A 24929-nucleotide genomic window follows, 5' to 3' on the forward strand; every position below is an offset into this window, starting at 1 on the left:
CATGCCCAGGCATACCCAGATTCCAGCATGTACTGGTTGACTTGGCATGATAGGAGTGTTATTGCTAACAGTAATCACACTTCTATGATGCCCAGGATCCAGCATGTAATGGCTGCCTGGGCATGATAGGAGTGTGATTTCTGTTAGTAATCATATATATTTAATATAGCAATGACACTCCTATCATGCACAAGAAGCCACAGTAGCAAAAGCTACTAGAAATTACACTTATATCATGTCCATTGGTAATACTTACGTTTTTGTTTTTTTATTTGTTACTGCTCTCCTCCGATGTGATGACCCTCACCTTGCCACGAGGAATACCTTCTGTGGGCCCGCCACTCCAACGTCACGTGTTCAAAGCCGCACAAGGGCTGCCTTGAACTTCGCAGCCGGGTGGCTGCTTTGAATGTGGTCTGCCGGCCCGCGGACCGGCAGACCACCGCGTGAGTGAGCAGGACCAGTCCGGTCCTCCTCACTCACACCTGGTGGTCCGGCGGGCTGCATTTGCAAGGGGGGGGCAATTAGTCCTTAACAAAGCATACCACATGCTGCTGCCCCATCTCCCACCCTTGGCATTGTTGACCTTGATGAGAATATGCCACCTAACCTGTGGTCTGTGGGCAAAACTGTCATCTCAATTGTCTTGATATTGTTGCTTAGTAAATATTTATCATTTCACATCAACAAGTCCCTATCTTGTAATAATGATTTCTAAGCATAACATTTTAATATAATGCTTCACATACTGGACAAAAAGTAACCTAAACCCCTGTTCTAGACTTAAAATAACGTCTATGTTCATCCACAAACACTCAGGATTTGTAGCCACATCAATATGTATGACAAAGCAATGTGAAAATACAAACTTTTTTCTTTCCTTTTTTTTCAGTTAACCTTAGAAATGGTTCTGCAGATTGCAAGCGAACCCGTCTTGCCCTTTAGTGCACTGGATATAGCATTAGAAATTCAGAAGAACATTGAAGGTAATCCACCAGGAACACTCTTATGCATTATTGTATCCTTGTTAAAGTACATAGGGTGATATCTGGGCAGAGAAAATTGTCATGCACTTAATATTTTGGTTGAATTTAAGCACATATTCAATTTCCCTGAGGTCACTAAAAGAGAAACTAGTCATGTTTTCTATACCTTTTAGCATTTCCTACTCAGAGAGCAAATTAAGGTCAGGTCAGAAGAGATTTTGCTTCTTCAAAAAACACTGGTTGAACAGCAGCAAATAGAAAAACAATATAAATAATACACAAAATACGGGCAAAGGATAACAACAATCTGTGCAATGTGAGTGAAAGCTGTATATTCTAGGTTGACTGCTCCAGGAAGGCAGCATCAGCACCTTTCTCATATTATGAGAGGTAGATTGCCTCACTGGACTAATAAGCTCCCCGGTGAGCTATAGCTTAATGGTCTGGTGGAAGAGATCTCAAATCCCCATTATAATTGGCCCATTTACACTTTGGAGCTCAGGGTTTATTGAAGTATCAATAGACCTCTGCAGTATCTCTTTCCCTGAGCCCCATACTTAAGATCAGGGCCGGACTGGAGATGACAAAGTGTCCTTGGTACTTTAAGGCCAGTGGCTGCCTGATGACATAAGCACTGCAAATGACGGATCTGACATGCTGCACATTACTTTCTAATTCTCATATAGCGTGTGGCTTGACGTATCCAGCCACTGGCCACACATTGCAACACCTGATTTGCCACAGAAGTTACAGGATATGCCACCCCACCCAAGTGCTCTGCAGCAAGGACATGCAGTGTGATTAATCAGATCCTTTAAGGCAGGAAGAAAGGGTGGCTTGGGATTCTGTTCTGGGTCAGGCCAAAGTCACTGCATTGATTACATACACCACTGATGGCTAACAATGTGATTTTGCATTTTTTTACCTTTTCTATTTTTTTTCTAGAATTTTGTACTTTAGAAAACAAATTCACCTTAAATATTTTTTATCTTGTTTATGAGTGCAGCCTGTCTTAGCTTTAATTTATTGCATTCATTAGGTGGTCTGAAAATCTCATAACAAGAACCAAATAAAGGAAGTTGTGTTTAGCATAAAAGTCCAGTAAGAACCAATGCAGTTTGTGGCCTGTACTTTTCAGAAACTGACAAGTGGAGGACCTCATTGTATATTTATTACTCTAGTTCAGGAGCAGCAGATCATTCTAACTCTCTTCTGTTCTAACAGTCACAGGAAGGAAGGATAATTTACTATCAAGTAATTTGTTGGAGTTGATTTATTGGACCCTTCCTGAAAGCTTTGTATTTTGAAAATGGATGACCTTGGTCTGTGTGTTTGGTTAAAAAAAAGGACAAATTATTTTTGGACAAAGCAAAAGATTTTATCGGGTACTTTGATGAAAACAAGTGGCGGAACCAACACTTTATACTCATTTATACTCGTCTGTTTTAAATCACAGGAAACTGCACTACAAATCTTGAATGATCTAAGACTTAGAACCTGTCCTACCAAGTAGAAGGCAATACTGTAACTAAAATAGGGTGCAATAAATAAAACTGTCTGAAATTGTGATATTGTAGGAAAAGTATGAAAGAAGAATTAGGAATGATTATTCTGCCACTGTAGTTGCATTTTTACAGAAGCCAATTTGTCAAACTTTAAAATGTTCTATTTATTATATATGTACAAGCTGTATATTAAACGTTTACATTTTAGAATTTCTCATTTTTGATACAATAGGGCTTGATGATTTTAACAATATTGTGTTACTTGAAAGAAAAGTATTGATACACATCAGCTGTTTTAGCAAAATGGGAATTTATTATTATTATTATTATCCTTTATTTATATAGCGCCAACAGTTTACGCAGCGCTTAATACAATACATAAATTCAAGGGATATGACAAGACAAGAATTGACAGACTAAGACAAACCGATACGACACTGATATATAAAGTTTTTCATAAAAAGTGCCAAAATAATTTGTATTGTATAATAATAATGCCCCCACAAAAGTTAAGAATAAAATAGATTTTATTATGTAAGCTTGTGAAAATACTGAAGAATTCTGTAGTAAAATGACCAGAGACACTTAATGTATGTAGGAGCTTAGATCCATGTGTATGTGTATGTGGGTATACATCCATATCGATGCATGCACTGGTGTCTCTTATGTAGCCTATCTGTGCATATGTGTGTATCCTTTTGGTAACTAATCACTAAAGAGGGACTTTCTACCACCCTATCAATAAAGTAAAACTGCCTACATTGTATCTAAGCCTCTGATCTTTTGTTCTCCTCTTTTGAAATAAACTTTCCCTCTTGTATGTTCTTAAATCCCTTTAAGTATTTACATATTTCTTTCACACACACCCACTTCTGTCCTCCAAGCTACATCCCTTGGTGTTTGTTGTGTTTTTATTCCGCAAACATTCACTATGTTAGTGTAAGAAGACCTTCTCTGGACTATCTTTCTTGTTATGGGGTCTCCAACACTGACCACAATACTGTAGGCGACGTCTGACCAGAGATTTGTAAAACGTCAGAAATAATTACACCCAAGTTTGTCTCTTCGCTTGTTGCTGACAGCACAGTAGCCCTAATATCTGTAAGGTGGTTTGACCATTTGCCTCTTTCTACTACCTACATCAAACTTAAACATGGACAGTAATAATTAGGAAATTTCCTACACAACATACCCATCCATATTCTTATGACAAGCAGTTCAGCGCCCTACCAATAACAGAAATTAAGGTATACAAGGGTATAGTTATATATATATGCAGGAAAAAGACAAGTATACATAAAGAGGGTATTAAAGGAATGCTTCAACATGATAAATGCACACTGGGGTCTATTTACATAAATGTCAGAGTATTATACTACATTCAAATTAATGCAGGCATTATTTGGTTATTGAAGTTCTTCTGTCTTATTCAGCTACTGCTCCAGGTGCCTCTACTGAAAGCAAGGAGCATACCAGAATATACTCCTTGCACATGCCTAGTAGAACACTAATCTTTTTCTAAGTTGCTAATTATTTCAGGCTTTTAATTAAATTATTGAAGGGGAAATTGCAAACACCAATATTTGTGTGTATATTATGTATCTATTGCACAAATAATCATAAGGACAGACAATCACGTGGTGTATTGTTGAATACTTGATACCAGGAGGCAGCCACCGAGTAAATAAGAGAGTGGTATATCGTAATGAATTGGAGAAAAATAAAAATTATTAGTTTCACTAGTGATCATTTGCTACCCTGGTACCTTTGAACATGCAACATTTCAATAAGCTTAAATACATGTAAAAAAAATATTAAAACCAAATTATTAGTACTGAATACAGTACTGAATACAGTATACATACTATACATGTATATTTATGATTTAGTTTAATGCAAATTTAAAAAAAGGTAACATCTGTCTTATTACACAATAAATGTTTCAGACAGCAAACTTCCAAGCTCTATTGTATTTTCAATTAAAAGGCATTAGATGATTGTGTACACACTTTTAGTGTATGTCAACTGCAGTCCCGTTTTTTATTGTTTAGGGAAACAATATATTTTTTAATTTGTTGATCACATTTCCCTGCCTTTATTGATTAGAATATCAGGCATTACCTTCTATAAATAAAACATTTGAGTATCAAACAGCATTTTAAGATAATTTATAGTTGTTATCCTTTTACAATGTTACAATTTTGTTATTGGTGTAAATTCGACAACTTTATCACTAGAAGTGCTGCTCAGTGTAATTCAAAACTCATAAAAATTCTCCTTTCTCATATTTCTAAGCAAGAGCGATGGATTTCTATGACAAATTATATATAAATCAGTCTTGTGAAAGTGTCACTCTAGAATCCAATACTAGACAAATGAAAGTCTGCTTAGATTTATTCCATGAACATCATATCAGATGAAAACTCTTGAATGATACATTAATGTTTCCCCAGTAAATTTTAAGATGTATCCTTGCTTATGTTTTAACTGTTCCTTACAGGTGATGACACTTCTACTAATCATTTAATGGAGAAAGCAAGAAGTCTTAGAGAAACAGCACAAATGTTTCAGTCAAATGAAATGCGGCCAGCCAATGATCCTAAAGAGAGGGACCCTACAAGAGTAAGAATGTTAAATGACATTCTACAAAATATGGAGAAAAATTTCCTGATACAAAACCCCCCACCAGGATTCTTCAGGTAAACAGTATCCCTGCTTCACACTACAATGGTTCTAAGTTATGTAACCTAGTACATATGATCACATTTATTTTACATTCTGGTGATGCCAGAAAAGAAATACACTTATATTAAGGAATGTTACATTACATTTATTTATATAGCGCCAACAGATTCCATAGCACAATAAAACATACTTGACAGTTTTAAAATGGCATAATTAATACACATCAAAATATACTGGTAGAGAAGGAAAAGAGGGGGCTGCTCTTGCAAGCTTACAATCTATTTCTACGTCTAGAAATGCATACCTTTTGATTCCCTACCCACTGTTGCATGGGCTCCGTCATATATATATGCAGGCTTTGAACACAGCACACAACTAAGAGGCATGAACCACTTCCATTACAGTTGTCTTGCCCAGAGGCGTACCTAGAGTATTTGGCACCTGGGGCGGATCCTGTATGTGGCACCCCCCACACTTTAAAACTGCATAACTGCTATCATGATATACTGAGGCAGACATTGATGGTGGTACAGCATAAATCCTATCACTATATATTGAGCCAGACATCACAGTGGAACAGCATAAGTACTATCACTATACTATGAGCCAGACATTTACGGTGGTACATGATAACTGCTATCATTATATACTGAGACTAGGGTGACCACATCAGCCATGTTTTCCAGGACACATTTTTATATATTGCTAACCAGACCAGATAAAGTGTTGCCCTGCAGTATAGATGATCTATAACTGTCTAATTGGTTCCCTTCCATGAGTCCATACATCCCACATACTGCAGGGCAGTACTTTACCTGTGCTGGTCATCAATATGAAAAACATATACATTTCCTGGAAAACATGGCCGATGTGGTCGCCCTGAGACAGACTGACGGTGGTGTGTAGTGATAGGGGTTATGCTGTACCACCGTCAACTAGATTGTAAGCTCACAATAAGCTCACCTCTTCTCCTTCTGTGTTGGTTTGTTATGTGATTTTTTATTTTACTGACTGACTGTAACAGCGCTGCCGAATCTGCTAGCGCTATATACATTCGTATAAAGTAATGTCTGACTCAGTTTAAAGTGATGGGAGTAATGATCTACTTTAGAGCATAACTCCCATCACAGGTAATGATAATAGTACAGCATAACCCCCACCACTATACACTGAACAAGACATTGACAATAGTACAGTATAACTCCCAGTGGCGGAACTACCGGGGTCGCAGGGGTTGCGACTGCGACTGGGCCCTGGAGTTCTGCCAGTCAGGGGGGCCCAAAGGGTGCCGAGCGGTCGTTTTCTGTCTCCTCTGCCGCCGCCACCGCCTGCCTCAGCGCTGCTCCGACTGCAGTGATGGGAGCGTGATGCGTCTGTCTCGGGTGCCGGCCGATGACGTCATATGCCGGCGCTCAGCAGTGAAGCCGTGCGCACCACGGTAGAGCAGCGAGACCGAGACCTCGCGCCCCCACCACAGGGCTGCACGGTAAGTGATCTACAAAGGGGGTAGGGAGAGGGTAGATAGTGAGAAGGGGGGTAGGGAGAGGGTAGATAGTGAGAAGGGGGTAAGGAGAGGGTAGATAGTGAGAAGGGGTAGAGAGAGGGTAGATAGTGAGAAGGGGGTAGGGAGAGGATAGATAGTGAGAAGGAGGGTAGATAGTGAGAAGTAGGGGTAATGAGAGGGTAGATAGTGAGAAGGGGGGTAGAGAGAGGGTAGATAGTGAGAAGGGGGGTAGGGAGAGGGTAGATATTGAGAAGTAGGGGTAGGGAGAGGGTTGATAGTGAGAAGGGCGGGTAGGGAGAGGGTAGATAGTGAGAAGGGGGTAGGGAGAGGATAGATAGTGAGAAGGGAGGTAGGGAGAGGGTAGATAAGGAGAAGGGGGTAAGGAGAGGGTTGATAGTGAGAAGGGCGGGTAGGGAGATGGTAGATAGTGAGAAGGGGGTAGGGAGAGGGTAGATAGTGAGAAGGGGGGTAGGGAGAGGGTATATAGTAAGAAGGGGGTAGGGATAGGGTAGATAGTGAGAAGGGGGTTAGGGAGAGGATAGATAGTGAGAAGGGGCTAGGACGGGGGTAGATAGTGAGAAGTAGGGGTAATGAGAGGGTAGATAGTGAGAAGGGGTAGAGAGAGGGTAGATAGTGAGAAGGGGTAGGGAGAGGGTAGATAGTGAGAAGGGGGTAGGGAGAGGGTAGATAGTGAGAAGGGGGGTAGGGAGAGGGTAGATAGTGAGAAGGGGGTAAGGAGAGGGTAGATAGTGAGAAGGGGGTAGAGAGAGGGTAGATAGTGAGAAGGGGGTAGGGAGAGGGTAGATAGTGAGAAGGGGTAGGGAGAGGATAGATAGTGAGAAGGGGGTAGGGAGAGGGTAGATAGTGAGAAGGGGGTAGGGAGAGGGTTGATAGTGAGAAGGGCGGGTAGGGAGATGATAGATAGTGAGAAGGGGGGTAGGGAGAGGATAGATAGTGAGAAGGGGGTACAGCGGGGGTAGATAGTGAGAAGGGGGGCTAGGGAGCGGGTAGATAGTGAGAAGGGGGCTAGGGAGAGGGTAGATAGTGAGAAGGGGGGTAGGGAGAGGGTAGATAGTGAGAAGGGGGTTAGGGAGAGGATAGATAGTGAGAAGGGCGGGTAGGGAGAGGGTAGATAGTGAGAATGGGGTAGGGAGAGGATAGATAGTGAGAAGGGGGTACGGCGGGGGTAGATAGTGAGAAGGGGGGCTAGGGAGCGGGTAGATAGTGAGAAGGGGGGCTAGGGAGAGGGTAGATAGTGAGAAGGGGGGCTAGGGAGAGGGTAGATAGTGAGAGGGGGTTAGGGAGAGGATAGATAGTGAGAAGGGGGTACAGCGGGGGTAGATAGTGAGAAGGGGGGCTAGGGAGCGGGTAGATAGTGAGAAGGGGGCTAGGGAGAGGGTAGATAGTGAGAAGGGGGGCTAGGGAGAGGGTAGATAGTGAGAAGGGGAGAGGGGGTAGATAGTGAGAATGAGGGGGGTAGGGAGAGGGTAGATAGTGAGAAAGGAGGGAGAGGGGTAGATAGTGTGAGAAGGGGGTAGATTGGGTTACGGGGGGGGCCCTTAACAGATTCTCGAACCGGGCCCTGAGGCTTCTAGTTATGCCCCTGATAACTCCCATCACTCTCACACACTAATGTTTCTCTCTCTCTATGTCTCTCTCTCCCTCTACCTTTCCTCTGTCAATGTCCCTTTTTCCCTACTCCTCTTCTTTATTCCTCTTGGCTCTTCTTATTCCGTGTCCTTCCGGTGCTGTGGGCATGGCTTCAGTGCTGTGCGCACATCAAATCCCGATGTACAGCATCTGTTGCTGAGCTCATCACGAGTGAGCAAGATCAGAAGTCTGCATTAACAGACTTTCCGCTCCCTTGACTGATTTTAAGCCAGTTAGAGAGAGAGATCTCCTCAACCGAGCCTGCTCCTCTAGAGGCAGACATTATAGTCCGTCTCTATAGGGTGTGCAGATGCTGGCCTGGTGGCAAACCCCTGATGAGTGGCATCCGGGGCAGACCGCCCCTCAAGTCCCCCCTAGGTATGAAACTGGTCTTGCCCCTATCAGCTTCTAACTTATGCAGTACCATATTTATTTGCTTTTAAAATTGGAAATCAATTTGTTGTAAAGTTGTAAAGATTCTAAATAAAGAAGCTACTACAATCAGTTTTATGTAGGATAAGATTGTAGGATAAGAATTCTTCAGGATTTTTGTGACAAAAGAATGATTTCATAAAAACAATCTCTCGTATAGTGCCTTCCCAAAATTTGAGCAGTTATATGTTTTTATTACTGAAACAAAAAAAATGAATGCTAGACGGCATCAGACCATAGTAAAATTACACATAAAAATAAAGCTTTCTATAAAGGATATAAGTTCAGCCAGGAAATGCCACCTGTTTTTCTAGGCAAAGGGTTTCAATTTAAATAAATAAAAAAAACATAAAATGCCATTTAGTGGCTCTCTAAAATCAGGGAAACCTGAATGGAAAAACACAAAATAATTTTAATTTGTATTTTTTTTTTCTTTCTAATAATATATTTGCAACCCAAAGCTTCATCCCCCAACCCTCCTAATGCTTGGAAACTAAGCATGTTACTTTTACCAGAGGCCATGCTTGGTGGTGGCTAAGGGTACTGAAGTCCAGTTTTATTGTGGAAAGTGCTGATTTGGGAGATGAAGGATAGGTAAAACTACAAAAAGTGTGAAAAATCCAAAATGTATTTATGAGAGGCATAACCTTCTGGTATAGCGTATTCTGGGGCAACCTAGTGTTTGCAGTGTGTATATTGAGTCAATATTAATTCCAACCTGGTAAATGCAATAAATAGGTGTGAAATTGAGTGTGCAATATGAACATTCTGATTTAAGGATTAAGTTATATGTATGAAGAAGTCCTTTACAATTCTTGTACTAATGATAAAGTTAGCATAAGTGTTCATTGTTGAAGCTGAAGTGTAGGTACATTATCAAGTTTATTTTAATGTACTGCATTTTTTATTAATACTATTAATTACCTAATGTTTGCCCTCCACTTTGAAGCTTAATGCACTGCCAGTAGTGATATATTGTATTTACAGAATCCATGCATTTTTTTATTAACTAGGATCACACAATGTAATAGCAAAGTTAAACCTGAAGTGAGACACAAACCCTTGAGTCAAGAGTGGATCTACTCGTTGCTATATGAATGAAGAACTCTCTCTAACACACATATACATTCATTCTCACACATGCTTATACATACTTACACAAACATACATACATACATACTCACTCCCTCCCTAACTCCCTTACCCGTTTGCTCTCTTGAGTCCAGACCTCAAACAGATTGAAATGCTGTACCGGGACCTTAACAGAGCTGTGTGTAAACAAATGCCCTCATTTAACTGAAGCAACTTTGTAAAGAAGAGTGGACCACAATGTCCCCACAATGATGTGAGAGACTGATAAAGTCATACAGTCAAGTCATTGCTACTAAAGGTAGTTTTATAAGGTATTGAATCATAAGGTGTACTTTGTTTTTCACACATAGCTTCTCCATTTTAGTTTTATTTTTGTTAAATAAATCACGACACATTATGTGTCATGTGTTGTTGTTCATCTTTGCTTGTATTTACCTAATTTTTAGACCTGCTAAGGAACATATGATTGTTATTATGTTCTGGCATGTAAAACCATAGAATTCATAGTGTGTGTACTTTCTTTTTCACACTACTGTATATAGCATATAAACATAACATAAACTTCTGCTTCTGTGCACTTAAAGGAGCTAGAAAAGGGAATGTGATTGTGTATGGGAGGTTCAGGGAATGCAAATTAGAAGGTAATGAATGGGATTACCAATTAACCAAGTCTTATGGACCTTACTTTGTGCAGTGGGGGCACTGTCGGGATCCCCAGCCAAGAGCCTGACGGAGTGACTCACCAGAGTACCCACTGACCGCGGGTACCGGGTCCAACGACCCTGCTCCCTCTCCATTCACTGCCCACTTGGCCAGTTCTGGGCGCATGCCCGCCCCCACTCCACTTTATCCACCCCTGAATGGAGACGGTGGGGAACACGCGTCGGTGACATGACACACAGGGAAGGGCGTCCCCTGGTGGCAGGTTTAAAAACCGGCACTGCTCATTTTTTGTGCCTGATAGAGCTCTTCCCTGCCTTTTGTTATTTGATTTCTGTTGCTGACCCCGGATTATCTTCTTACTACACTGCCTTCTGTGACCCTGACCTTGGCTATTGTTTATCGGATTATGCTGCCTTCTGTGACCCTGGCTACGTTACTAGACTTTGCTTTGTTAACTGAGTTTGACCCTGCCTACACTTCCTGTACAAGGAGTATCCTGCATACCGGACTCCTCATCTGCACTCCTTACAGGCACAGTCGTGCTGCAATAGAAAAGGGCCTTCCCCAAACTGTCCCCACCAAGTTGGAAGCATGTGTATAAATCATTATAGATCACATTTTATAATATTATTTTGTACAAAGGAAAATGTGGACCATATAGTACATACAGAGGGATTAACCATAAAACAAATAGACAAATACAAAGGGACATATGATGTAATAAGACAACCAGTGTGCTATTCTAGGCTAAATCTCTTTAAGCAGTATATTTTGTTGCAATCTATCCAGTAATAGCTGACAATACGTGTCATACCTGCTTGTTTCTATGACAAGTTACCTTTAGTTTTCTGAGCACAAATGGGAATTACATTCTTAGCTTCATAATGTCACATATAATGTGCAATATTTTGTATTGTGGATGGCTTTTTTGCCAGTGCATCTTTACCGAATCTATAGTATACACCAATTTAACAAATGTATAGCAGTATTAGCCAAACATGACCTTGTACTGCACTGATGAGTGCTAACAAGGTCAAAATAGCTGTTGGGAAAATTTTTAGGTAGAGAGAGAGAAAATGCACATTTTCTATTGCTGTTTTGCATTTCTAAAGTATTCATTTGTTCTTCCATTTATGTATCTATTGAGAAATGTCTCTGCCCTGTGTCTTTCAAACCAAGAGAAAATTGATTGGTAAACATGGTAAAACAAAATAGCTAGTAACAACAAAGAAAAATTATTTTCACAAGCAAACTGTACATCTACATCTTTATAGAATAAGTGTAATCAATAGTTGTCTCAGTGACGGTTCCACTACCAACTACTTTACTACTGATTTCTACGAATTTTCATTCTAAGTGAACATTTTTTTTTATTGCATTAGCATTCTGGTAATTTCATCTACTGATACAGAACTCAATATTTACTGAAATAAAAACAATATACTTGACAGTTGACAATTGATTTGTTTGCTTATTGGTTAATGAAATATATAACATATCACTGTTACTGGTTTTTTTTTATTTTTTTTTGCTTAAATATCTAAATGTCTCTGTGACCAAAGATCACTCAAAATCACAACTTATAAGACTTCTTAGATAGGCTAGTTTTTATACAAAGCATATGTATACATGTAGCACCAACTGATGACCATACCTGGGAACTTCTCAGCTCCGGCTACCCGGAGCCTTTCCTTGCGGGACGTGGCTAGGACTGCAAACTGACATCAGGGGAGTTCCCGCTGACATCGGTGGGCGGTCCCACTGACATTGGGGGCGTTCCCCCCGACATCAGCGGGAACACTCCCATGTAAATGAAAAAAATGGGCGGGGAGCGGGGCATGTCTTGACCCGGAGGATTCGGGTCTTGACCCGGAAAACCGGAGGAGCAGCGTTCACCCGGCAATCTCCGGGTCAAACCTGGAGAGTTCCCAGGTATGCTGATGATAGATAATAGCAACAGGATGATGCAGCTTGAGTGCTTCTTGAGTGCCACACTTCTATTTTCTCCGGTGCTCAGACATAGCGTGTAAGGACCTTGTAAGGTAGGTTGTGAGTGTGTGTAAATAAATATGTCGGTGTATGTCAGTATGTTGCTCTGTGTGCATGTTAGTATGTGTGTGTGAAAGTACGTCTAAGTACATTAGTGTATGTATGGGTATGTTAGTATATGTGTGTAAGTATGTTAGTGCAAAAATGTTACTGTGGCTGTGTAATTATGATACAGTGTGTGCAGGCATGTTACTGTATATGAGAGTGAAAGTGTATGTTAGTGTGTGTGTGTAAATATGTCAGTATGTTGCTCTGTGTAAGTATGTTCATGTGTTACTAAGTTAGTGTGTGTAATTATTTAACTGTGTGTGTAAGTTAGTATGTTAGCATGTGTATTATTATGTTTCTCTGTGTGTTGTGGTGTATGGGGTTAGCATGCCTGTGCATGAGTGTATGGTGTGTGTGTGTTACTGTAAGGTGTTAATGCTTGTGAGCATATGTTAGCATATATGTGTCTGTTATGGTATGGTGGTATATAGTGTGTACATGTATGGTTTTATTATTTTGTGCTGCCTGGAAGGGGGGAGGAGGAGCATGATGGTAGAGTGATTGGGTGTTAACCCAAAGCTTGCCCCTGTTCCCATAAAGTGTGCTTATAGGAAGATCTTAAGGCGGAGTGGTGGGTGGGGCAGTGGGATGAACATTGGAATGGTAATGGAGGCCCTGTGTTCCACTTATACCTACTGTAAATGTATATTTAGAATAAATAAAACATGGATTTATTACAGTAACCCCAGTTTTATAAATTTGAATATAGGGATAACTTCTTTAAATATGTTAATTATAAGATTTTATCATTGTGTGTGTCACGTCTACCATAAGCCAGAGCACTCACCGCGGAAGTTCTTCTCCTGGAGGAGTGCGCTGAGAAGCAACCCCCAGGTATTCGATTATCCCAACAGTGAGGAGGCCCCGGAGTAGGCAGATATGGAGTGGTAGATAGTCTCTGAATATAGCTGGAGAGATCCACACAAAATAGGGAAGGCGGAGATAATTGGTCAGGGCACAATTCGCTAAATGAGGCGGAGAGCAAAACCAAACGCAGAGTCAGACGAGCCAGGGGTCATACACAGGACGGGTAGTCAGCCAGAAGGTGGGTCAAATCCAAAGCGGGTAGTCAGACGATCCAGGTCATACACAGGATGGGTAGTCAGCCAGAAGGTGGGTCAAATCCAAAGCGGGTAGTCAGACGATCCAGGTCATACACGTGGAGGAATGAACACAGCCAAATCACAGATCAGAGGGTAGTCACGACAAGCCAAAGGTCAGATTAATCATAGAACACTACAGAACGGGTAACCAGCAAAAGACCACACCAGGGTACCGGTAACAGGGCTTCCGGATTTTTAAATTTGGCGCCGGTAGCCACCACGCCCCCAACGCTGACTTCACACGCGCCCCCTACCTGCCAAAACGTGCAGCTGCGGCTAAACCTAGCTGCAGTAACGCGCGTGTCCAGCAGGGGGAGCACGACCGCAATGCCGAGCACCCGGCCACCGCTTCCCTCGCCACGAGGTAAGTGTAGCGGCGAGCCGGGAGCCGGACGGACGGACGCAGGACGACGGGGGACCGCGGATCTACGGGAGCAGGTGACAGTGTATATAGTGATTCAATAAGGTTTAACATATAAATCTTTTATTTAATCATGGTCCATGAACTTTATAGAGTTGAAAACCTTGCTACATTAACAGTGTCATTTTAAGATATGCCCTTTACAAGTGTGGCTTTCATTATATAACTGTGGACTTCATGTCAACGTAAAAGTTGACAATGCTAGAATTCAAGAATACTCATATTATTAAAAAATTATATTTTTAGACAGTAAATTAAGCAATAGTGTTAAATTATAAATGTAAGAAACATAATATTTGTGAGGCTGCTACATTAAAAGTATATATATATAGTGTATATATATATCATATGTGTCTGTCATTTTTTTCTTTCCCTCCTTTCTCTCCATCTTTCTTATGTTGCCTACTCTTTTTTCTTTTTTGTCCCTCTTCTCATTCACCTTTCATATCACTCTTTTTTCTTTTTCTCCCTCTATTTGTTCTTTTTACCTTTCTTTCGTTCTCCCCTGTACTGCCATCTTTATTATTATTTTTCATTATTTTATATAGCACCATCAAATCCCACAATGCTGTACAGTGGGTAAACAGGACATGACAAGTAGTATATAACAAAACAATTAGACTTGCAGAAACAACAGATTTCTGGCCCTTCCTCTTTTTACTGTCTCTCCTTCTCCCTCTCTTTATAGACCCCCTCAAACAACACCCTGCACACATTACCTGGCAGCACGCTTTGGTGTCTTTTATGACACCGTTGTCTTAAATGGCACCTTACATCAGAAACCAAAGGAGAAAAGCTGGAAGCTGTCTATGAAAATGTATAAGTTAATGATGATTTATTTAAAATATTTAATAAATATTAAATAATCAAAAATGATATTTAATTTTTTAAACTTAATTTTTATTTTCTTCAAGACCAAAATCTAAAATAGTAAAACATATATTAAATAATATATTCTGTTTTTAAATTTTCCCTTTCTCTCCACTCCTCAAATACGCTCCTTCACTATGCAAAAGCCTATATTCTCCTCGAAACTGGGAATGCAGTTTTAAGTCAAAATGTGTGTTGAAACTACACATCTTCATCCAAATCTTCCCCCCTAAATGGCGCCTGGAAAAGTGAATGTTATTTAGCCCTACTCACATTCTACATGCCCCATGTAGAGGGTGGTGCAGGACAGAGAAGAATTCAAGGCAGAACGTGGCAAATAGCTTTGAAAATCAATGCACAGCATTAGGCAGCGACGGAAAGCATCACAGAGTGGTGGGCAGCATCAGGAAGCATTGCAGAATGGCAACCAGTAGCAGGCAATTAAGATTCAAACAAGCAATTGTGATTTCAAATTAAACTCACATCTCCTCGCTTGTAACTGGCAAAATCTAAACTCATATTAACGGAACTGAATCTCACATTTGCCTTATTAGACACATTCTGTTGCAGAGAATTTAAATAAACACTGGAACCACAGTAGCACAAAAGCTCCTAAAATTTTTATCAAGGACAGATGGTACATTCTGGCTCTATAAAAAAAAAAAGGTCAATATTCCATACTAGACTTGTGCATTCGTATTTGGGCGAACATGAAAATGACCATGAAGGGTGCATTTTGTTGTTCAGCCCGAATACAGAACATACGAACATGGTGGCGGCAAAACGTATACGAAGACGAAGACACGCAACACGAATAATCTTTGCATTCCTTTTCATCTTAGTTTATTTATCTCCATCCCCCTCTAGTCTGCCTTATCTATGCAGCATCGCATGGGTTAAAGGGAGCGGAAATCCGTGGGTTTGCCTTCAGGAGTTCAAGGGCCGTGCAAGCCACTCTATTGGTCGCCAGCAGGGGCCTCCTCTGGCATCAACCAATTTCAAAACAAATAATTTGGCCATGGGTTCCTAACCATATACACACAACTGTATATAATAGAACGTTCACAATTATGTAGTTACTAGACTTGGGCACCAGGGGGCTCTTCGTGTTCGTCTTTGTGCTCGTCTTCGTCAAAAAAAAATCTTCGTATTCCGCGAATATTCGCCCGTTCCTGTCTTCTCTTCGGGCGAATATTCTTTTTTTCTTTGTTTTTTCCGGTTAAGGGGTTAATACGGGGTTAACGCGTACCGCAGCAGCTCTGGCGCCAGTAGTTTAAATGTGCGTATCAGCAACTCTATTGGTCGCCAGCAGGGGGCCTCCTGCTGGGGACCAATGAGCTCACTACCATATATAGCTAATATATTCTCGGGCAGCATTCTGTCCGAACATATATTAGCCATCTGTGGCAGTGAGCTCATTTGCATTTATTCAAATAAAATATATTCCCATTATCCTTTCATGAAATGGTTTAATACAAAAAAAAACAAAATAAATAGAAAAAAAGAGTTTGCAAGTTCGACAGAATTAATGTCCGCGAGTGCGGACATTTAACTGTTGCAGCGGGGAGACCAGCGGATCATGGGGATATATTTTATTTAAATAATTAATAAATGAAAATGAACACACTGCCACATATGGCTAATATATCTTCGGACAGAATGCTGCCCTCTGTTGGTTTTACACTGAGTAGCATAATAACTATGGATTTCAAGCATATGCTACTTAATGTAAAACCAACAGAGGGCAGCATTCTGTCCGAAGTTATAGTAAGTTATTTATGCTAAGTTAAATGTCCGTACCGGCGACTTTGTTGGTCGCTGGCACTGACATTTAACTGATACAGCGGGGAGACCACTGGTGTCCCTGCTGTGTCAGTTAAATGTCCGTACCGGCGACTTTGTTGGTCGCTGGCACGGACTTTTAACTGTTGCAGCAGGGTCCCAGGTTGATTTTTTTTTTCTGCCTAGCAACTAGTGGTAAGGGGCCGTGCGAGTGAGCCTATTGGTCGCTTGCACAGCCCTTTACCCTACGGATTTCTGCTCCCGTTATCCAACGCAGCATCGCAGGGGTTAACAGGAGCGGAAATCAGGAGTTAAAAAGGCCGTGCGAGTGAGCCCTATTGGTCACCTGCAGGGTCTTCCTCTGGCATCAACCAATTGGTTGATGCCAGAGGAAGACCCTGCAGGTGACCAATAGGCTCACTCACACTGCCCTGTAACCCCGGATGACGAACCTGCGGATTTCCACTTCAGTCAACTCCCTCGATGCTGTGAAGATAAGGTAAGTTAGATGGGGAAGGGACCGGGGAGAATAGTAGACGAAGGCTGTGTGAGTCTTCGTCTTCGCCTACGTTTTACCGGCACTGTCTTCTCTTCTTCATGTCTTCGGAACGAACACGAAAACGCACTCTTCGTGTTCGTTTTCATGTTCGCCCGAAGACGAATGCACAAGTCTAGTAGTTACCTTTGCCTTCAGAGCTTATATATAAAATTAGCTTCTTATGGGATGTAGATGACTACATGCTATGACCCACCAGGACATTCTTAATTATTCAATGCCCTTTTAAGTGTATTGCATTTGAGAAATCTACTTGCTTCCCCAGATAACTTTCTCTTCTTTTTCTGGGCAGCAGAGCAGTGTTTGGCCATGCCCACTTCCTACCTACTACCCCCTCTTACTCCCAGCTCATTAAAGACAGCTTTTTTGAAAACTTCATAATGATAAAGTTCTGGTGTACTAAAAGTGTGAATCATAAATAAGTTTATTTGCTTAAGCCTTAAACTCATTTTAAATATTTAAAAATTCCTATTCATTGGTAGTTTTTAATGCTTGTTCTAATATGCTTTTTAATGTCAGAATGCTAGGCAGCAGAAGGTTAAACTTTATGTGATAACTGAATGGTTGAAAATGTATTTAAAATGTAACCCCACATGAATACTCTTCTGTCATATTTTGATTTCAAAACATTAAAACGGACTTACACTACACTGAACATTATACATTTTTCATTCTAATTCCACTGGTTTGATCAAATTATTATTATCATATTAACTGTTGACATAAGAATTCTAGTAATGACAAAAAACATTGCATTAAGAAAGTTTGGCAATGGATGACCATATTCAACTTTTTGTATCATCCTGTATTTTTCTTGCAATAATCAAATATATTATCTGCCCACTGATTCTTTGTAAGGATCCCATTTATTTTTCAGTGTACAAGGCAATAGCCACAGGCTTTCTAAAGGCATTCACTGTAATATCGGCAAGACAGATTTAGGCATATTTACTTTTTAGCAGACTAATTTGAATTTAATGATAAATGGTACAAAATTACTATGCTTTTCTATTTTACCATGTATTTAAATGTAAACAATGTAAGAACAAATGGTATATTTTTTCTATCATTAGTATGGTATAAAAATTACATTTATTGCTGTTTAGGAACATTACATTGAAAACAAACATATAAAAAATCAAGGCTGAATTTAATTAAGAGAAATCTTCCACATTATCAGTTTGTACTCTCTTTTTAGGTTTGGTAAACTTAGCATAGCATGCATCTTAATGCTTGAATATATGTCTATATTCATAAATTATAACATAATGAATCTGGTAAATAGCGTTTTATGCACATTCTAAGCTTCCTGACATTATGATGCAGTGAATAACTAACTACCTTAACTGGTAGTTTAGTTATTCACTGCATCATAATGTCATAATGTTACTGCACATTTTGATTTTAACTCGAAATTACTAATTTCCCTGTGCACTTACCAAAAAAAAAAAAAAAAGCTTATTAGTGTCTCTTAGAGACAGTCTTACATTTATCTTGGCTAAATATCCAAGATTATGAGGATATTCTGTTAAAAAATGTGTTAATTTTACAAAACGTAAAAATTACATATTTATAATTTAGAAAATTGGTTTATAATACATATAGTGGACCAATCAATATAATTTCTGTGCTGCCAAAATGAGATGCCTTATACTGTACTGTATCCAATATAAATGAATATGTCTTAATGCCACCTATAACCCATAATGTTTAGAATGTACTTGCCATGAAAACATTGAATAAACATGACTGCTTTGATGCCTAACACTGGCCCATAGAAGTGGCTCTAAGTGAGCGATAGGGGACATCTGACAGCTCACTGGTTGCACAGGAAAAATAGGTCACCTCTTGCCTCTCTTATAATTAGTATTCCTTTAGTAGACACTCGGCAGCTTGGGCTCAACATTCTACAAGCCAAATTGTTCAGCTTTCTTTTGCTATCTTGGTCCTCTGTTCTGAGTATAAGTAATGATATTGTGTTTGTACTGAAACCCCTGTACTGCAGATAGTTTTATACCCCTTTTGGTTCTTCAATGGATAAGTAAAGATATCTGTACCCCTATTAGTACAGACATCTCTTTCCTTGCCCTCTGCTGCTTAAATGGATTATAACATGGCATCTTAATGTCTAGTAAGGACATATTAACAAGGAAGCAGAAAAAAATAACGCAGCATAGGTTGAACTGCAAGATGGAAAAATATATGTAATTCTCATGTCAATACTTAATTAAAAAGAAAAAAATATATGGTTAGCATGTTGAACAAAGACATAATGGTTAGGACTATAATCTGGTTTGCTTAATTTCCAACTTAAACTTTCTTGAAGTCTGTAATGAAAAATACCCAAGAGTTCACAATATCCTGACATTATCGCAGGTAGGTCCTCAATATTTAGGCCTAGTTTTACTAATGGTCATGTGAGGACATCCTGAAATCCAGGGATGTTGAAAGGATACCAGGCTACACTCTTGAATTTTGAGTCATACAGTTTCATCCAAAACAGGAGCAGCTTTGGGATTTTGGGGGCACTAAGTAAAATGTATTGAGGCCCAGTGTTCATCTTTACACCCTTGGGTATGCCCCTCTCTTTAATCACTGACATACACAATTGATCTGTAAAATATCACTGTCAGTTTTATGTTTACGTTTATTTTTTATTACAACATTTCTAATGATACTAGATAATTCAAAGTTATTTGAGATCATACAAAGATTACAGCAAAACAATAAGTAATTTGAATATATTGTAGAAAAATAGTCAACATATTACTTTCAATATTTCATTCAGGCATTTAACAGCCACATTTTACATGTGCTGGTCAGCAATCTGTGACAATCAAGTAATTACAAGTAATAATAATATGCATCCAATATATGCAACGCTGTAAAGGAAGCCACACCTGCAGGGTTCATAGTCCAGCCTAGTCTGATACAGGGGTTGACCAAAAATCATCTAAAAATCCAGTTATGCATAGACAAAGTGTAAATTCTAGCAGGCTGAGAAGCAAGAGAGAAAAGAGTAAACAGAAACATAGACAATGTATAGTTGATAGTCAAGTGAGGTGTTAGTCAGACCTGATAGGAATGAGAGTATTAAATTGCCACCTTGACAAGTTACCTCGCTAAAGGAAAGACCTGCATTAATCCTGTCTCAAAAAGAAAACATTAGAAATCAGAACTAAAGCTGATGATAGCATTAGCAACAGTGTATATATCTCTCTCTGCACCAATATCTTGTAAAGTGTTGTAATCTTATTGTCACATTTTATATTATTTATTATGTTATGGTTAATTGTTCTCCTATGGTAATATCACTATGGAATCTGCTGGCTCTCTATTAGACTTGTGTACATGGACCAGAAAAGAGAGGACATTAAACTACAAAGGCAACAGGTGCTCAAGGTTTACCTCAATAAGCATGCTTTTTAATTGTTTATGATAAAGGGAACTTAGTTGGTTTATACTATTAACTTGTAAGACATATTGTTGAAGCTTGACTTTTTGTTCAACACAAATGATGTGTGAGTATCAATGACCTTTTTAAACATTTAATGTTATGTGCACTCTTCCTAACATATGCTTGTATTGTACTTTTTATTCATCTAGAAATATTTTATACAGACTGGAAGACAGGACAACACAATTTTCAACACTACAAGAAGCTAAAGCTTATTACAAGATTTCTAAGTCAAATGAAACACTTCTAGCAGCGCTGGAGATGGTGTCAAACTGCATTAGCTCAGCTCAGCTATATTTCAATGAAAGTCTCCATGTGTTTGAGGATGGTTTTTACATAAATGACTGACAGATCATGTGTGTTGGTAGTCATTAGGTCACACAATGATATTTTGAGGGTCAAAAATTTTGGTTAAACTACATTTTTTTTGTATTTGTTTTGGTATGTGCTCTAAAACCTATATGCTTACTATTTTCTGTTTCTTTTCTGAAACAAATTTAATGCAGTGTTCATGGAGGTTCTGTTTCTATAAATTAGACAATGAGACTTTATACCATGTAATTACTATGAGTAAATTTTTCATAAAAAATTGAATAACTGTCTTTGTTCTACAAAGACCTGAGAACAAATCATATAGGTGTTACCTTCTCACTTTCAAGGATTCACTTCAATATGAAAGACTTTTTATGGGTTTCTAAGAACTGTTATGTCATGATAATATAATAATAAGGAGTCCTTTTGGGGGGGTTTTCCAACACAAGACCCAACCGGTTATGAAATGCATCAGATTATTAAAAATGGAAAAAAATAAGGGAAACAGATTACCAGTAGTTTCATTGTTTTGGAGTATGCATTCTTCTGGTTGCTCATTTAAGACTGTTATTGCAATATATATATATCTGCTAATGTCTATGAGGAAATTATGTCAAAATATACAGGTCGAGCCTCTAATTTTATAGATTACTAATTTTATTCATAAATAAAAAAAAACACTTTCAATGTTTGTCTACATTTACTGTATTCTACTTTGTAATGTTGTTCATAGATTAAAATTACCAACAATTTGTCCGTTTTAATGGAAGATGATTGTATATTGCCAAAATTGAGGGTAGCGTTTGAGTTCAGGACAGCAAAGTTATTCATTTTGCAGGTCTTATCCAGCATATCACTAAGGTAAAACATTTCATAACTTGTATTTTTTTTATTGTTTTAGATACTTTCATTTTAAAAGGTTACTGACAGTTTACAGAGGACCCTAATCAATCAAATTTTTAAAACTATCTAATTAATAGTTTTAACCTATACATATGAATATGTTGCCTGCATAACTGTCAATTGTAACTATTATTTGTTTCATATTTTTCTACAGAATTTTAAAATATTTGTATAATAATCATTTATTTATATGTAGCAATTAATGTTGCAAATGCTATTTAAATGCACACACATGGAAATCAAATGGTTTAAGAACTGTGCTACGATGGTGTCCTACATTCAACAAATGAGAATGTTTAGTGGTTTATTTTTGAGCTCAGAACTTACCTAAAAAATGTCTACCTGCAATATTATTAGGCCATTACAATCTATATACATATATATTACAACCAATTGAGTGTTAATGGAAATGTAAACACAACGAAATATATTTGGTTAATATTTTATGAAACGGTGAAATATTCAGTGAAGAACTAATCTAGATGGCTTCACTTTCAATATAATAAACCTTATTCCATTAATTAACACACTTGAGATAAAGCGTATTTTAATTCTGAATAAAAAAATTTAAAACAGCTTTTAAAATATTTGTTTCAGAACATGTCATTTTATATTACATAAAATTATGTAAATTGTCTGATGTAAAGCTATTTTTACTAAGCAAATCAACAAATAAATTGTAATATGAAAATTGTGAAAATCCATGCAAAATTGCTTTCCTGGGACTTAACCATGTGTTTTAAGAGATAACACTAACCTTTCCCTTATTTTATCACACCTAATGGGATTTTTTATTCTCTGATTATATTCACAGTGCTATTATAAAAATATTCATTTCTGCAAACTTTAAATCATGGTTGAAATAAATGAAACGCTGTTAAATATGTTTGTATGGTTTTGTTTTTTTCTTAAGATGGAATGAGTAGGCAGCAGTTAAAAAAATATATATATTATGGCCGGAATCAAGTTTTTGAGAAAAATGACAAAAATCTTAAATGAGAAAATATTAGTTTAAAGGAACAGCCTAGTGCCGATAATTTTAATTTTGTATGTATATTAGAATCTATTATGCACTTTACTGCATTCAAATCAGTGCATGTATCCTGCATGTAGAAAATAAGACTTTGTTCTTATTTAACTACTCCTCCTGCTGCCTCTGCTGACACCAGCTTGAAGCATACTTATCTGCACATGCCCAGCAGCACTTTCATTTGTATCATTAAGAGCTGAGCTACCAATGAAATCTGTGCAGCCAATTAATGCTATGTGTGTAAGAAAAAGTAAAACATTCTGGTAGTATACATGTGCTTCACTGGTGCTTTTCCTATTGAGTGACGGAGAATGTACACATGAATGCATTCTGGCTTAAGTAGCGACAGCTGTGGGAGAGCCTAAATAAGACAAACATATTCATTTCTAACTCATTTAAACAAAGAATGCAACCAATATTTTGCATCCATACAAAATGAAATCAGAATATATACTTAACATGAAAAAGGAGTGGAGTGGACCTTTAACTAAAATATATGCATACCTGGGAACTCTTCGGGTTTGACCCGGAGATTGCCGGGTGAACGCCGCTCCTCTGGTTCTCCGAGTCAAGACCCAAATCCCCCGGGTCTCGGGAGCGGGGAGTGTCCCCGCCCATTTTTCCATTACATGGGAGTGTTTCCCATTAACGTCAGTGGGACCGCCCACCGACACCCGCTGATGTCAGTGTGCAGTCCTGGCCGTGTCCCGCAAAGGAAGGCTCCGGGTAACCGGAGCCCAGAAGTTCCCAGGTATGAATATATGAGAATAGCATATATATGCTCTTTGAATATATATGCTCTATGAATATTGCATTGATCTATGGATTTATCTAATGTGTATGCCTAAGAGCTTACTATCAAAATGTCACTAACAGCGGGTGATGAGGAGCGGTGATGAGGAGCTACGCAGATTCCTGGAAGAAGTATCAGCAACCAGGGGTCCCCAATAATGCAGGAACGTACAGATGAATACAAGGAGCAGGCAATCGGATAGTCGGGGTCACAAGCAAAGGTCAGGGCAGGCGGAAAACAACGGGTAGTCACGTACAAGCAGAGTTCAGGCAAGGGCAAGCGACAAACAACGGATAGTCAGGTACAAGCAGAGTTCAGGCAACGAAAAAGCAAACAGGGTTCAAACGCTAGTGAAGGCAATAAAGGCACTATCACAGGCAAGGGATAGCTGTAAACTGAGGGTTTAAATATCCCTCCGCTCCTAGATCCTCCTACCCACATAATTAAAGGGGGAGGAGGAAAAAAGATAAAGGTCCCTTTAAGAACCATCGTGAATATTCATGAGATAGCTGTTCGCGCATGCGTGAATGGCTCTCATGACGTCGCGGCGCGCGTCCCGTCTAGATCTCTCGATCCACACGGGGGCGCGCGTCCAGCGGCAGGACGGACCTCGCAGTGTCTCAGCTCCCCTGCTCGAGGACACAGCGGATCCGCCGGCAAGGTAACACAAAATCCTTTAATTTAAATTAATAGTTAATGCTACCTTTTGAAGCGTTTCTGCACAATTTAAATGGAGCTTTTTTTCAGTGAAATGGAAATCCAGTCCCTAGTATTTTATAAACACTGCTCATAAAAGAACATCGAAATGGTGTCTGTAGGGATTTGCCCTTTGGCTACATGTTGATTTTTGTTCCTAAACTGCTGATAGCCTTGGTAGAAGAGCATACAAATTCAATCAAATAGGTATGGCAATAATGTTTAAATAGGGTTGTATACAGTGATGAGGTAAAGCATTGAAGAAAAATAGGTTCCACTGTCCCAATTGTCGGCAGTCATGTGATACGTGGGTGAGAATCCCTACTCACAGGGCCGGCCCAAGACAAAATGCAGCCCGGGGCGAAGTTTAAAATGCCGCCCCCCCCAATATC

At 39.2% G+C, this 24929-nt stretch overlaps 1 protein-coding gene across 1 annotated transcript in view; it reads left to right on the plus strand.

Moving 5' to 3' along the window:
- Window positions 1-21151, plus strand: part of LOC149300413 (inactive N-acetylated-alpha-linked acidic dipeptidase-like protein 2) — a 294282-nt gene extending 273131 nt beyond the window's left edge. The window contains exons 13-15 of the mRNA XM_089485337.1: window positions 893-986; window positions 4992-5190; window positions 20953-21151. Of these exons, the coding sequence (XP_089341463.1) occupies window positions 893-986; window positions 4992-5190; window positions 20953-21151 (492 nt within the window). The remainder of the gene's footprint in view (window positions 1-892; window positions 987-4991; window positions 5191-20952) is intronic.
- Window positions 21152-24929: the final 3778 nt, after the last annotated feature.

This window comes from Sceloporus occidentalis, unplaced genomic scaffold (genome assembly GCF_023333645.1).
Source record: "Sceloporus occidentalis isolate IW3139 unplaced genomic scaffold, rSceOcc1.0.p SCAF_25, whole genome shotgun sequence".
NCBI classification, from domain to species: Eukaryota; Metazoa; Chordata; class Lepidosauria; order Squamata; family Phrynosomatidae; genus Sceloporus; species Sceloporus occidentalis.